Source organism: Aquarana catesbeiana, linkage group LG03, assembly GCF_042186555.1.
Source record: "Aquarana catesbeiana isolate 2022-GZ linkage group LG03, ASM4218655v1, whole genome shotgun sequence".
NCBI lineage: Eukaryota > Metazoa > Chordata > Amphibia > Anura > Ranidae > Aquarana > Aquarana catesbeiana.
The window spans coordinates 67,298,070-67,314,173 of record NC_133326.1 but is presented as its reverse complement, the minus strand read 5'-3'; the positions used below and the strand labels follow the sequence as shown (position 1 = coordinate 67,314,173).

The 16,104-nt window shown below is 42.6% G+C and overlaps 1 protein-coding gene across 2 annotated transcripts in view; it reads right to left on the bottom strand.

The window, feature by feature from the left end:
* The window catches only part of SECISBP2L (SECIS binding protein 2 like), a 113,036-nt gene that overhangs the window by 36,995 nt on the left and 59,937 nt on the right, over positions 1 to 16,104 (bottom strand). For both annotated transcript variants that reach the window (XR_012242768.1, XM_073618664.1), the window contains exons 9-15: positions 15,515 to 15,598; positions 15,231 to 15,398; positions 14,605 to 14,746; positions 13,420 to 13,589; positions 8,511 to 8,643; positions 6,696 to 6,858; positions 723 to 943 (exon numbers count right to left, since the gene is read on the bottom strand). Coding sequence is in view for 1 of the 2 variants with exons in the window: in XM_073618664.1 (XP_073474765.1) it covers positions 723 to 943; positions 6,696 to 6,858; positions 8,511 to 8,643; positions 13,420 to 13,589; positions 14,605 to 14,746; positions 15,231 to 15,398; positions 15,515 to 15,598 (1,081 nt within the window). In the remaining variant the exon portion in view is untranslated. The remainder of the gene's footprint in view (positions 1 to 722; positions 944 to 6,695; positions 6,859 to 8,510; positions 8,644 to 13,419; positions 13,590 to 14,604; positions 14,747 to 15,230; positions 15,399 to 15,514; positions 15,599 to 16,104) is intronic.

Genomic DNA, 16,104 nt, shown 5'->3' with positions numbered 1-16,104 from the left:
GGGGGGGAGGGGGTTGGATTTTTAAGGCCAGTTAGGTGTAAATTAGAATTTCACTTTTAAGCCAATTTTTAGAAATTGCCTAATGGACTATTTATTTTTTTAGGCTACAATTAAATAAAAACAATAAGAAAGGCATTGCGAACATAAAATGTGCCTTCCTTATTGTTATAGTGTGTTACATATATTTTGGGTATATCAAATTGAGGGCTGCAGTAATATTGCACATTTTATTAATATTTTTGGGGTATTATATGTCTGTAGTGCCGAGCTTGGTGATTATAATTAAATGAAAACATTTTAGCATAGTAACATATGCAAAAAATGCAAGTACAATCAAAACACCTGCAATAAAAATATTGGGAGCTCATACTGCTCGGTATTCATAGTTATATTTAATTTTATGATGCCTACTTGGAAGGCTTTTCCTGTTCTCAGTTGTTATCCTGCTTTACTTGAGACGGTAACACTACTATCATCAGCCTCTCGCACTACTCGGCTTTTTGTGTAAGCTTCTTGTATACTCTACCCAACTCCGAATGTTTGTCACTCTGTGGAAGATTCTGAGATTGCGCTATTGTGACCAGAGTTCATTTCTCTTGAGCCTCGTCGCTAGTACACTATGCATGTGGTTTCATTTTTTGTACTGATAGAAGTTGAATAAAAATGGTTATTATATTAAAAAAATAAAAATATTGGACTCTAAAAAAACTTGACCAACAAACCTTTTGACTGGATTTTCTCACAGTTTGGGGAAATAATAACACACTTGATCTTGTTTAATTTCATGTGCTTGGTTACTTCTCGTAAACCCATAACTAATCTTCTCTTCGACTTGGCTTTCACTGGGTCTTTTTGGTACACTCTCTCTTGAAAGCTGACCAGTTCTTGCAGTAACACAGTTACACATTCGTCAATCTCCTTGCTTAGTACTTGATTGCAGTACCTAGGCAAATGTGAAAAAAAAAAAAAAAAGTGAGAGACGGTCATACAAAAATATGTACATCAAAAAGGCATCACAATAAAGTGATTGTAAATCTCAGACATGAAATATGAACAAAACATATCCCTCTATAGTGTGTACTCTCAATCCAGAGCACTAAGGCCTCATTCACACCTGAGCGTTTTGAAGCTTGAAGCCTCAAGCTACAAAACGCTGGAGGGGAAAAAAAAATCAATTATTCTCTATGGAGATGGTTCACATCTCCACTCCAAAACGCTTGAAGCCAGAAGCTCCAAAAGGCCTGAAGCTCAAACAAGTTCTGGAACTTTTTTTGTTAGGCAGATTACAGGCGTTTTTCTGCTTTTTACATTGACGACCTTTTGACCTGTACAAAATCGCTGCAAAATCGCACGACTTTCTGCCTGAAAACGCTATGCTGAGGTGTGAATGGGGCTGCTGCTTCCTTCTGCTGCTATCGGCATGAATCACTTCTGAAAAATTTTCCTGACACCAAGAGAAAAATGGGGACATGGGGAGAAATCTCCAGCAGATTGACAGCCTCAGCTTGGCAGTGTAACTTCAGCTCACCGCCCCCTGGTTTTCTGATTGCTCAAACAAGCTTTAAATTTTCAGCACTTTGAATGGATGTAGAGAAGACTGCAGATACACAGATACAACTTATGTAGGAGGATTTGTGATAGTGTCTCTACTGGGCATATGTAAGGGTTTACAACCACTTTAACTGCTTACATTTACTGCGACAGGGTGGCTGCTCTGTGCCAGATCACGTAGCAAGAATGTGATCTGACATCTCCGGGTCTGGGGCACATGTCACCGGCGACCCGCTCCCTCTGTGATTGGACACAGAAGGAGACAATCTGTGAGTCCAGGGGACTCAATGTCTGCTGGGACCCGCAGACAATTCGGGAAAGAAGCAGAACGGTGGACTGCCTATGTAAACAAGGCAGAGCGTCGTTCTGTCAGTATGGAAGGTAGTGATCCTGTGTTTCTGCAAAGCAGGAACACGTATCTCTGCCTTCCCATAGTACAAGCACATTTTAGCCACACATTTAACCCTATGATCACCCTTCACTTCGTGTCTGATTTGTTCACAGCAATGTTGCAGTCCCAATATAAGTTACTAGTAAAATAAATAAATAAAAATTCCATAAGTTGTATCTGTCTATCTATCTGTAATTCAGCCAGCTGGGTTGGGAAAAAAAAAAAAAAAAAAAAAAAAAGCAACCTAGTAGTGTGTACCAGGCTTAAGGCAAAGTGCAGTTATCAAAACGCAACTAATCATAAATGACACCTTTATTGATCTACATACAATAAAATGAAATCTCACTGGCTTGTAAGAGCTACTACACTACTGCTTATCAGGCATGCAATTTTCACTTCTTAGCGTGCACAACAAAGTGCACTTATTCTTTTTGCCCTCTTCCCCTGACCCAACCTTTTCCACCCTCCACAGATGCACACTTACCTCAATCTGACAGCCATGGTTCCGCTGTGTGTTTACATCCAGAGTGTCCTCACTGTCCTGGCTGTACCTGCGTATTAGTGCCCTATTGAAATTTTATGGGGACATGTAGAATGCACGGGCCAGGACTGTGAAGACTTGCGGTGCTAAATGTACACAAAGAGTGGAACTGCAGCAGTCAGATCGAGGGGAGTGTCAAAGGAGGGTGGGTAAGGTTGGGTTAGGAAAAGGTGTCAAAAAAGACAAGTGTGCATTGTTTTAGAGTGCATTTATCCTTTAAAAGCAAAACTAAAAATTGCACCAGGTGAGAAAGGCTCTCAGGATAAAGTACACAGTATACTTGTACATTATGTTATACTTTTCTCTTCCAGCGATGACAGGTCCAGGCTCTATTTGCCACTTCATCTGACACTACTGTCTCCATCACTGCTTCTTCCAAGTTTCAGGGTACTCCCTGTTCATTTATAGGATAGTCACTGTCAAGAACAGTCCCGGATGTACAATGCAGTGCTTGTGTGCTGTGCAATTTACATACAAAAAGCAGTGCAGACTTCCGGCGCCGCATGGAGAGGAGCTAGAAGATCTCTGCTCCCGCCGCGCTCCTCTGCAAGTCTGCTCCCAGGCCAGCTAAGCCAGAGGTACTCCCCCCATTGCCTCTCCTCCTCCCCAGGAGACATCTATGGATCGCTTTGTGGAGTGATCCTCACTCTGCTCGTCCACGACTCCCCGCCCGACCGCCAAAGACACAGCCCTCGATGCGGCCAGCTTGGCTCCCGCACCTCCTAATTCTATAAAATGACATTAGATTTTATCCCAGATACCATACTTCATGTTTACAAGGATATATGGGCAGAAGCCCCATACCTATCCTCTGGCTCCCAAGCACACATAACACTCATAGCTATTACCAGGCTCCTACAGACCCATCTCTCTCATTAACGTAGACGCGAAAATCCTCTCTAAAATCATTGCGTCTCGGTTAGCCCGACTTCTCCCTTTAATTCTAAACCAGGCCCAGTCAGGATTTGTACCAGGCCGCGCAGCTACTCTGAATATCCACAAGGTTTTGCTAGCTCTTGAGCATGCTAGGAACCACTCTGACCAGGATATAGCGATTATTTCACTCGATGCAGAAAAAGCTTTCCATAACATTAACTTTTCCTGGTTATTCATGGTCATGAAAGCCTTCAGCATCTCAAGCTCAATTTTCAATTTTACCAAAAAACTGTACACCTCTCCAACAGCCCGCCCTGTCACCCCAGACTTTATGTCTTCAGACATCTCTCTCTCTCTCTCTCTCTCTCTCTAAGGGCACCAGGCAAGGATGTCCACTTTACCCTCTTCTCTTTAATAATCGCCACAGAACCATTATCTAGAATCTTAAATTCACCATCAGGGATTAGCGGTTTCACGAGTGGCAATCAAACTTTTCGCTCTGCCTTATTCGCTGACGACATTCTCTTTTTCCACCAACCCCTCCTCGGACATTTCCATGATTTAGGAACTGTTTGCGACCTTCCGGGCCTGCTCAGGCTTACGGATCAATTTTGATCAGAGTGAGATTCTAGCCCTCAACCAGTCCATGTCCTCAGGATTGATTGACTCTTCCCCATTCATTGTAGCTAAACACTACATCACCTATCTTGGTATTCAAATTGGTAGGGAACCATCTTCCTTATACAACCTTAAAGTGATTGTAAGGGTTCTTTTTTTTTTTTTTTCTTTAAAATAATATAACATATACTTACCTCCACTGTGCAGCTTGTTTTGCACAGAGTGGCCCTGAACCTGCTCTTCTGGAGTCCCCCGGCGGCTCCTCCCCACATCAGACAGCGCTTCCCCGAGGGGGTTACCTTGCGGGCGCACTCCCGAGTCCAGCATTCGTCGTCCATAGCCGCCGAATGTATGACTCGGCCCCGCCCCCTGGATTTGATTGACAGCAGTGGGAGCCAATGATCCTGCTGCTATCAATCTAGTCAATCAGAACACCGGCTAGAGCTGGTGTGCTCGTCCTTGGCGCGAGAAAAAGAGGGTTCAGGCAAGTAAAACAGGTGCACTGGGGGGTTGCTGCACTGCAAGAGGTTTTTCACCTCAATGCATTCCTAGAAGGTTTACAACCCCTTAAATTACCCCCCAATGATAGCAAAGATTGTACGGGAGTTGGAAGCATGGGCATCCCTTCCCCTTTCGCTCTTTGGGAGATGTCACCTCTTCAAAATGGTTTCATTTGCCAGATTACTCTACCCTCTGCAGACTCTTCCTCTCTTATTGAAAAACACTCGGATGTCCAAAAAATTCATTCGTCCTTGCTTACTTTCCTGTGGTGTGGTAAAAAACCCAGAATTGCACTTCAAAAACTATGTCTCCTGAAGAGCGAAGGTGGGGCAGGTTTGCCCAACCTTAGACTTTATAATCTCTCTTGTTTGTCAAGGCTGGGTATTGACTGGTTATCAAAGAAATCTTGCTACACAAATTACATGCTGGAGGGTGCCCTCGTGTCTACATTCAATCTCCAAGCCGTTCTTCACTCCAAGTTATGCTCCCTACCTGCTTTTTTAAGATCCAATATGCTAATTAGAGCTACCACTATCGCTTGGAGAGAAGTACAATGACTCCTCACTTTGGCTTCCACCATTTCTCGATACCTGCCCATATATGGCAATTCAATGTCCCATCCCCCCCCCCCCTTAGAATATAAAGAATTTGCCCAGTGGGCTGTCTACGGCCCTTCTACAACCTCGGAGATCATGGACGTTGCTCAAGGTTCCTTCATGTCCTACACAGACTTAGCTACGCAGTACTCTCTTCCACCATCCCAGGCACTCCACTACTACCAACTTACCAGCTATCTCAAAACCTGCATCAGCCCATGCCAGAACCCCATCCAAGGTTCTTTCATAGATGCTATGCTAAGCCGAGATCACTACTCAATGTCAGAGATTTATTCACAACTTCTCACCCATCAAACCTCTAAATACCGCCTTACCCCATTTAAACCCTGGATACCAGTCCTAGCTAAGGAAGATGCCCCAGAGACGATTTTAGCAGGATACCAGAAAGTCCACTCACTAGTAATTTGTGAGTCATGGAGAGAGACTCAATTCAAGATCGCTCACCAAGCCTACTATCCTTTCCATCACAATCCAACAGACTCTTCTCATTCCTCCTGCCCATGGTGTGCTATCTCCAGACCAACTCAATTCCATCGGCTTTGGGACTGCCCAGCAAACTCCTCCTTCTGGAATCAGGTTTTAAAATATATCAAATCACTAACTAAAGATCCCATGCTCTGTGTCTTCGGATGCGACACCTCCATGACTTCACCACCAACTGCCACTCTTAAAAATCTCCCTCAATGGGCCCATTTATATCTCCTGGTAGTGCGTAGGACCATAATGCATGCATGGATCAACCCTTCCCCGCCACAATTGTTGGCAGTAAAGCAAGCGCTTTCGGACTTTGTTTTTTTAAGGAGAAGCTGGACACGATCACCCAAAACTAATAAACCATGTTTATTATCTGTTTGCTTCAGTTATCTGGTTGCCAACTTATCCGCTTCCACTCCTCAGGTCCTATTGGTAGATCCTGTTTATTTGTATTTATCCTAGGATAGTAATTATTCAGCTGTGTGACATACTTTGGCCTAGGGTATGAAAAGGTTTTCTTCTGCCTTTGTTTATTTTGTACAGCGAAGGAGTTATGCCTCACACCGAAACCTTTGCTTAATCATTGTAATGTTGTCTCTTTTCATAAAATAAACATATTTAAAAAAAAAAAAAAAGCAGTGCAGAGAAATTTTAACTTTAAATAGAAAAGTACCTGTATTGGCTGCTAAGGCATGTTTATTAGACAGTTGGCAGGGTGTAGCCATGAAGTCAAAAAAGTCAGGCCTCATTGATCACATAACTAAATCAGAAAGGAGCACAGAATATTTTTTTGGGCTACTAAATGTAATAAAAGTACTTTGTTAGAGTCTGCTTTAAGGCACATCATTTACTTATTCAAGCTTAAAACAAAATGTGTGTTCACTTTAAAAACTTACCTAGTTTAACTTTAATGCTCAATGTACCACGTAACATCCTAAACTCTAACACACCATAATTAGCCCTAATTACCCAACTCTTAAACTAATCCTTGCAGTAGCATGATTACCACAGTCCTGCAAAAAAGATTTTGTAGAGCCTTAGCTATTCTATATTTCACTTTGGAAAACAGACCTGTTCATACAGCAATGAGAAATCCATTACATGAATCTGCGCATTGTACACTTACTCTCTAAACCTCTTGCTGTGGATTTTGGTAATGGCTGAGGAAGCCATGGGGCTGCCAATCCCAGAACTTGCTGGAGAGCCCTGTGATACAGGGGTCATACAGTAGGGGGAGTTCTGACTTGCTGGCGAGAGGGAGGTGTCACTTGGTGCACTGAGACCTGCATCTAAGAAAATATCCAATAAATCAAAGTTTGTAGTCAAGTCAATTCAGTTTAAAAATAAGCACTTTCCAAGCATATTTGATTTGCATTAATTGCCAATTTACACACAAATAGTCACTTCATAAAAAAAAAAAAAAAAAAAAAAAAAAAAAACCACAACTGGAATGTGGTCGTTCAGGCAGATTTTTTTTTCAGCTCTGAAAATTATTTAGCTTTAGCAGAGTTTAGGTCTCCACCGCTATTGAGACCCATTTCAAACTGGGGCACTTTTCAGGCGTTTTAGCGCTAAAAATAGCACCTGTAAAGTGCCTGAAAAGCTCCCCTGAAGCCACCCCAGTGTGAAAGCCCGAGTGCTTTCACACTAGGGCGGTGTGCTTGCAGGATAGGAAAAAAAGACCTGTAAGCAGCATCTTTGGGGCGGTGAGGGAGCGGTGTATACACCACTCCTCCACCGCCTCTGCCCATTGAAATGAATGGGCAGCGCCACAAAACGTGTACTAACCCTTTCCTCGGCCGCTATTGGGGGTTAAAAGCTCCCCACTAGCAGCTGAAAAGTGCCGCTATAACAGCGGTAAAGCGCCACTAAAACTAGCGGCGCTTTACAGCTAACGCCAGCACCACCCCAGTGTGAAAGGGGTCTGAGGGAAACCACTGACCTCTCATCTGTAAAGAAATAATAATAAAAAAATAAATAAATAAAAAGGAAGTTCACAAAAATTTACCCTAGAACGCCAAATGAAGGCGCACGCTCAGTAAAAACAGTTTAAGGCAAAGAAATTTTTTTTTTATGTGATGTACATATTCTTACACCTGCTCTTCTATTAATATATGGTTGTAATAAATACAGAGATTTGTAGATTAGCTACTAAAAAGGAGCTCTGTAATTTATTTCTATCATTCAGGTTCCCCTTCTTGGGCTATGAAACAGCGTCACATGGTTGAGGTCCTTTTTTGCTCACCTTCTGTAAGCTGCCTAAACAACCTCCCCATGAGATCCTAATGCCTAAGATATGATGGATTGACAGTAGCCTGCAATATATTAAAGCTTCCTATTGATCATTTAGCAATCCATTCATAACTCCCCCCTCTCTGTCCGATATCTGCTTCGCAAAAGATCTAAAGTAAGTTAAAAGAGAAGCTTGGGACTGACAAAAAAAAAAGGTATACTCCCCTAGGTGGATGCAGCACTGATTTCTGCAGTGAGAACTGAGCAATCAAACGCTCAGTTCTCCCCCTCTGCTCTGCCTGTCCAGCGCTCACTGGAGGGCTGGGCTGCGGATGGGGGCAGGAGGGGCTGGCTCAGCCTCTCAGCGAATTGCTGAGGGGCTGAGCCAGGTGCCAGTCCAGGTATCTGGGTGAATCCTGACCATATGGTAGGGATCTTTCCTGAGCCTAGACCGGCTGAATGACATCAACCGACAGCGGGCTTTAGCCAACTGTCAGCTGAAAACGGGTCACAGGAACACAGAACAAACTGCACTGTGATCCATAGGAGAGATACAGCCAAATAGCTTTGGCCATACTTTTCCTTTAATGGTAGGTTTCACAAAGTTACCGCCATATCAGAATTGGTGAGGCCTTTCCAACATAAGCATGCTATTTTTGCAACCCATCCTTAAAACATTTCAAATCCGAAAAAAATAACTTTGCATTACCTTCTTGAGATGCCAGCTCTTCTGACTGATCATCAGTAAAGCTTAAAGGAATATCCTTTTGTTCATCTGAACCCAAAACACTTTGATCCACAGGTATACGTCCTTTCTTTTCTTCTCTTTCTTTTAGAATAATCTGCATGAAAATAGTTATTTACCAATTATTTCACTCAGTTATGTGCTCCAGATAAACAGGATTCATTTTTTTCCACCCGCAAGAAAATTGGATTTTTGTACTCGTAAAATCATTTTTTCAGAGTCTATTGAGTGACACAGATTGATGGTAAGAGACCTGGGGTTATACTGCCGCCTACAGGAGAAATGGACACTAGACATAAGGAAAACTGAAGGCCAGCCTCTAGTGGATATAACCCCTCCCACCTCCTCCGCTGTTACAAGCAGTATAAAATCAAGAATGAGAACATATGAGGAAAGGGAACAGTGTTCCTCAATAAAATTGAAGAAAAAAAAAAAAAGGGAGGAGGAGGAAACCAAGATTATTAATTAGATGCCTCCAAAACATTTTGGCCGAAACTAACATTTGCGGAGACAAACATATCAACTGTACAAAATTAAAGTATTACTAAAGTCAAATCTTAAAATAAAATAACAAACACGTTATACTCACCTGCTCTGTGCAGTGGTATGCACAGAGCGGCACCAATCCTCTTCTCGGGCCCCCCAGGCAGTGATCCTGGCTCCTGCTCTTCTTCGTGTCCCCATAGCAAACAGCTTTCTATGGAGGCACACACAGTGTCTGAGTGCTCCCGAGCTGTGTGTCTATGGAGTCGCACTCCATAGACATACACAGCAGAACGTAGCCCCGCCCCCCCGCTTCCTTTTCACTGCATTAGATTAACGACAGTGCTGGATCTATTCTCCCCTCTCTTCCCCTTAGCACAGGGAAGGGAAGGGGGTACCCAGTTTTGACATTTCTCCTCTCCCCCTCCCTCCTTGCAATCTACACGTTCCAGGTTGTTGTCCAGCCATTGAGGCACAGCCTGACGCGTGCATGTGCAGTGCGCATCCTGCTGTAAAGCCACAAGCTGTCACAGCCAGGTGCCCACACTTGTGAAGGCGGAGCCAGGGAGAGGCGAGAGAGAAAAGGGTTCGGGCGGCCGCATTGCTGGATCGTGGGACAGACGAGTATGTGTTTATTAAATGTCAGCGGCTACAAAAAGTGTAGTTGCTGGCTTTTAATAAACACTAAAATGACTGGAACACCGCTTTAAAAAGGTATGCAGCAAAACATGACAGTATGACATGACATACCATGGTCAATGATATCCGTTAGTAGAAATGTATAGAACATGACCAGAGGATTAAAAGATTAAAACTTCCATGGGGAAGTTTTACCTATAGTTAAGCCTTATTCTAGGCTTACCTATAGGTACTGTAAATATCTCCTAAATGTGCGTCGTTCAGGAGATATTTACTGTTTACTCATCGTGACATTTCTTCAGGCGAGTGTGCCGTGGCCACCAGCTCCCGCGCACATGTGGCGTCACGCAGCTCAGGCCAGTCACAGAGCCGGAGTCCGTGGCCCCGAAAGGAAGACTGGCGAAGATAGATGCGGCCTGCAGCGGGGACGACCCGGGCTTCGTTTGCAGGTGTCACATAATGTGCTTGTATGCGATGCCTTTACTTTGCAGGGAAGAAGAAAGGAAGAAAAACCCACCACTTCCTCTTTAATAGACATCAATAATGTAACAGACACGGTTCCAGCACAGCAATATAAAGTGCCTATAATAACTTTGGGCCATAGCCTCTACAGCAAATATATCCTGCATTTGAAGACATATAGAAATACATAATTGACGCAAACATACCAAAAAAATGACACCAACAAACAGGCACAGAAACACTATGAGATGGAGAGCAAAACATAGCGTTATGGCCCTTTAAAATAGCTTTCCAAAGAACTGAGTGAAGGGAAAAAAAAAAAAAAAAAGAGGTTTCAAGCTGACAGGAAATTGCATGAAGAGGCAGTTTAATGCTCGCCGCTCCCCAATACATGAACACACGGACGCACTCCAAGTGCTGCATCATGAAAAATGGAGAGAAGCAGCAGAAGGTGAGAAATTTGAAATGGCAGTCTGTGTACACACAGAACACAGCCGTCAGCATAGAAAAAAATAAGAAAAAAAAAAAAAAAAATATGCACAATTGCACATTTCAAGGTCAATTCCAAAATGAATATTAAAAATTAAGGCATAACCAAGAGCATCCTTAAAAATCATTCTTACAAATGAGCTTCGTCAGAAACAACCTGAACTGTATAAGTATACACAAGAAGTTAGTCTTTAGAGATTGAAGCAGGATAAATGACCACAGCTCTGTTTCTGACAACTTGGCAGAGAATTCCCCGATAAACTGGTCTGACCTGAAAAGGGAGACTTGCAGTAACTGGAACATCGATGGATAGTCACTGCCAACTGCAGGACCATTGCATAGAGAACCCCAGCATACCAAAGGAACTAGGAAAATCTGCACTCATTGGCTAACTGGACAGACTTTCTTGATTTCCAATATGCACCATGAATCTACCAATAGCTGTTGAGAGATGAAAAAATGTCTAATTCAAGTGAAAAAGACATCAATTATCATGGGGACACTAAGCAAAACCAAGCAGGTGCGAGTAGGAGGTAATACAGCCTCAAGGGGGGGGGGGGGGTGGCCTTCAGTTTTCTATGTGTCTAGTGTCCATTTATCCTGTATGTGGTAGCATAACCCTAGGTCTCTTACTTTCAAGCTGTGTCTCTCAATAGAGAATTCAGAAATAAAGATTTACAGCACATAATTTCTAAACCCAGAGGAAATTAATTACAAATATGTTACTCATACCAGCCAATCAGCTACTTAAATGCAGTAGTAAATCCTAAATAAAACATGACGTCACTCCTGCGCATTCCATGATCGCAGCCCAGCCCTCTAAAGGAATGGCACACTCAGTATGCCCTCCTTTCAGAGTGCAGTACGCATGTGTTGGCAACGGCAACAGCTGCAAAAAAACATAAGGGTCTCCTAAACTGTGCATGTTTAGAAGATATTGAAATTTTTCTTAAAGCAGAGTTCCACCCATTTTTACTTGTTGTTTATATCAGAAAGCCCACCTGCAGTACAGCTTTAACTGGCTATCCTCCTTTTTTCTAAATACCTTTTATTCCTTTATACAGATCCCAGCTGCCTAGGCGATTTCCTCATTAGGCAAATCCCAAGGACTCCTGGGATATCAGCGTCAACTATCCCAGGAGTCCTTGGGATGCCCAATCGTGAAATCCTGCGGAATTTCAAGACTGGAATGACACGATCGGGAGGAGTTTGGCGCCATTTTGAAGGACTACTGCGCAGGCGCGAGATCGGGACATGTATGCTGGGTAGCCAGCTGCACCTAATCCCGGAAATACACAGGTGTGTGCTTCAGATGCCCACATCCTCAACGGCCCCTGCCTGCTTCAAAGATCAGGTACGATATTACCGATTTAAAAGTAAGAAGCATGCATGGGCGTCCGCAGCAGGGGGCAAGGGGGGTCAAGTACCCCCCCCCCCCCATGAATCGGCAACGGGACAGTGCGGGCAGTGCCGGCTAAACTGTGCTCGATGGCAGATGAACATGCACATCAGTACACAGTCACAGATCACTACCCAAGTCAGGCCTAAAGTGTCCTTGCAGAGCTGCAGCAGGGTGTCGAGTGCTGGAACGCTCTCTGCGCTCCTATACTCAGCTGAGAAGACATCAGTTACACTTCTGTCAGGAGGAGTGAACTCCACCCCACAGATCATTTCTAGTCCCCACCTCTGACATGATGTCATTCAGAGGCCGGGACAGGAAGAGAGAGAAGCACTGCGAGGGAGCGTGCATGTTGCTGGAATTAGGTAAGTGAGCAATGGCAGACAGAGGGGAATATATATTGCTTAACAGTGTAATGTTGCAGTGACGCTTTTCCAGTGCACTGGACTGGTTAATGTCTTGGGAACTGTGGTGGGTTTTGTGATTGGGGGTTAATTAAGCTATTAGCCAGTAATATGCAGCATGAAGGGGTTAATGTACTGACACTGGCCATAAAAGCACAAGGCTTTTATGAACACTGCCATTGATCTCTAATGCATTAGTGGCCAGTAGTAGTTAATTAACCCCTTTGTGCTGCATTAGTGGCCAGTGTCAGTGTTAACCTATTCCTGCTGCAATACAATGGGGTAATTAACACTGCCACAGGCCGCTACCGCATTGGTGATCAATAGCAGTGTTCATTAACCCCTTGAGCTGAATTAGTGGCCAATGTCAGTGTTAATTAGCTCCTTCATGCTGCATGGTTTTAAATTAGCATATCACCACTGACCATCTATGCTGGGGCTAATATTGCAGCTACTGCACCAGCGCTGGGGATTATTATTGCAGAAACTGACACCAATATTGGGGATTATTATTGCAGAAACTGACACCAATATTGGGGATTATTATTGCAGAAACAAAATGTGCCAAATGTGGCAGTGGAAGGGGGAGGGTTATCACGCTTTATGTGATAATGACTAAGCCCCTCCCCTTCATGATATTATTGAAAAGGGGCGGAGCATTGGTGACCTTAAAATGATGCCCCCCCTGAAAAAAGCTCTGCGGATGTCCATGCAAGCACGAAGACAGTTAGGACAAAATGCAAAATAATAATAATGTACAAGAACGAACAATCATGGGGGGAGCTTTGATTTAAAAAAAATGATTATGGGAACTGTAGCTGCACTTTAAGCTTTATTATAATTTTACCTGTAGGTAGAAGTTGCAAAGCGGAGTTTACTACCACTTTAACCATTTCCTAACCATGTAATGTAATGAAAACAAAAGCATTCTAACTAGGGAGGAACTCCGAGCCCTGGAGACACGGTGCAGGAATGCATTCAAACTAAACACACTTGCCTTTTTCAACGCAGTTGGACGTTTTAATTTTGGAACTTCTTTCTCCTTTCCTCTTTTGATCCTCGGAGCAGTGGAGTCCAAGGGATTTGGAGAACCCATGAAAATCTGGGCCTTTGTAAACAAATTCCTGTTTTTGTGTTCTTTGGTGTGAAATGGGACCGCACTGCCAACTGCTCAAAAATAAACAAACAAACATACATCTCAGTCTCAAGTTAATAAACCTCAACAATATGTCATGTGAAGGTAGCATGAGTGTTAGAAGGCTCACAATTGCTGCACCTTGAAGGTTTCCACTTTTTGAACTTGGGTGGCACTCCTTAAAACTTTTCAACAAATTGTCTACGGTGTGTACCCTCCTTATTACCCCTTAGTTAACCTTATACAACTTCTTTCTCCCCTTCTTCCCTTAGCTGCTATTTTTCTCTCTTTTTCCCCCAAATATTTAAAACTTTTCTTACATTTTCATTCATTTTGTTAGGTGGCATGCAAATTTCAATAAAAGCACCCTTTTTCCCCCATTTGCAAATAACTGCATACTTTGTACCGTAAACTTAATTTAAGTATCATTTTGAATGGGACATACTGAAGAATAAAAAAAACGTAGACTATCTACATTTTTTTTTTTGAACACTGGTCAAAATCAGAAAAGGCTAAATTTTTCGTTTTTTTCTTTAAACCTTTTTGTCTATAGATTACAAAAGAAACTAAAATTGTTTTTGCAAGACAATGTTTTAATAAGAAAGCCTAGTTTGTCCCCAAAAACAATGAATGCAATAGTTTGTTATCCTAAATAATGATAAAATTATGGCTGAAAAACAGGCCCATAGCTGCAATGTAAAAACTAAACCCCTTTGGGTGCATTCTCACCTCCCACAGCGATTAAATGAGAGAAACCCAGTGGAGGTTCACACGATTATTTGTGAGGTGCAACCCCATTGAAAGCGATGGGAGGCTGCCGACTCTTGCAGCTAATCACAGACACTAGCAAGTAATAGCTCATGCAGCGAACATGTATAAGTGATTGACCCTGGACGCAGGCAGTCTGCATCCACAGCTATCACTAGCACGCGATTTTTGCACCCCTTTTAAAAAAAACAGTCAACAACAGTCATATCAAGGGAGGTCATTTCCAGGACAAAGATTACCTAAAGACAACTGAAAACTGCAACAAGAAAGATTCCATACCAGTGTAGGATAAAGGTCTGGTGTTTGTTATCTGACGAGCCTTCATTGCTTGTTGCTGTCTCTCCAGTTCTGCCAACATATCTCCAAGGTCTAGTTGTACTGGAGTCTTGCTCTTCTTTCCAGATGCCTTAGATAGGGCTTCCTATGTTATCAGCATAAAGCAATTTAATATTTGGCGATTGAAATAAAAAATATTCACCCCTAACAATACTCCAATCACTTTTGGGCAAACGACCAGAAAAAAGTAGATTAGATTTTAGTTAAGGTAGGCAGGGTTTGCAAAACCATAGGCTTTGTGAATCAATGCTCTAAGGCTGTGCAGACCAGTAAAGGCTTCTAATAAATCAAATAAATTTTTTCTGGGAAGATAAACCTATATGAAGTCTGCAATGGAGACAGATTACTCAAAGGACGGCCATTTCAGTGGGAAGCCTATCTACTGGAAGCCTAGGAAACAATTAGCAAAAATGAAACAAGGCGCATACAGCCATCCCATTAAATGTTGCCTCCAAAAGTAAAATCTCTGTAGGATTTAAAAAAAAAAAAAAACTGAACTATAAATCATGTTTTTCCTTGGTGGTGCAATACGGACTTTCAATATTTTCATGCATAAATCTGTAACAAACCTGGAGTTTTTTCTGCTCCATGCTAATCTCTGAATACTCCTGGGCAGTGGCCAATGCAGCAGCAAGTGCTTTCTTCTTCTGACTCTTGGCTCGTTTTGGTACAGATGTTGTGATAGGGATCGGGGTCTGAACAATGTTAATTGGAGAATTTTCAGGTAAACCATCCAACTGAAAAACAAAAAAAATGTGCAGAGTTAATAGATGGATTACCACCTCTTTTATATAAAATTGTACAAAGTTGCTGTACAAAGTCTATACTATTGAATTTAAACTGAGCCACTTACCACTTTTGTGTTCATCTTTGGCTGTGTGCTCTCATTTCTAGAACTCCCATTGCTGCTGTTCAATTCTGGAAATTCATCTTCATCCTAAAATAGGTATTAGAGTATTAAGAAAGGGGCCTTCTTTTTTTAGGAAACAATTCACACCACTATCCACGGCTGCAACTCTCAATATCCCAGTTATACTATAATGCGGTAGTACTATGGTGATAAAATATTCCTTGGGGGGGTGCATGCTTTTGCAAGAGGGAAAAAGGTTTGGGGCTGAATTATTATGTGCCTGGAGTTCCACTTTCAGAATTCGTTCACACCAATGGCAGGAATGTGCACAAAATTGCGTGCTTTCACAAAAATAAAATCTTAATGGCACCCCCTTGCATCTTGCAAATGCGTGCGTTTGCCAAAATACATTATACCACAGCGCGATTTTCAAAGTCATGCAGGCACCCTTTTGTGTGCTTCTCACGCATAGGACAATCTATTGAAATAAACTGGCTGCTCTAAATGCGATGCACAAGATCATGCACGCTTGGTCGCACCTCCTGACGTGAACTGAGCCTTAAAAGAGAAGGGGAATTTTTTTTTTTTGCAGA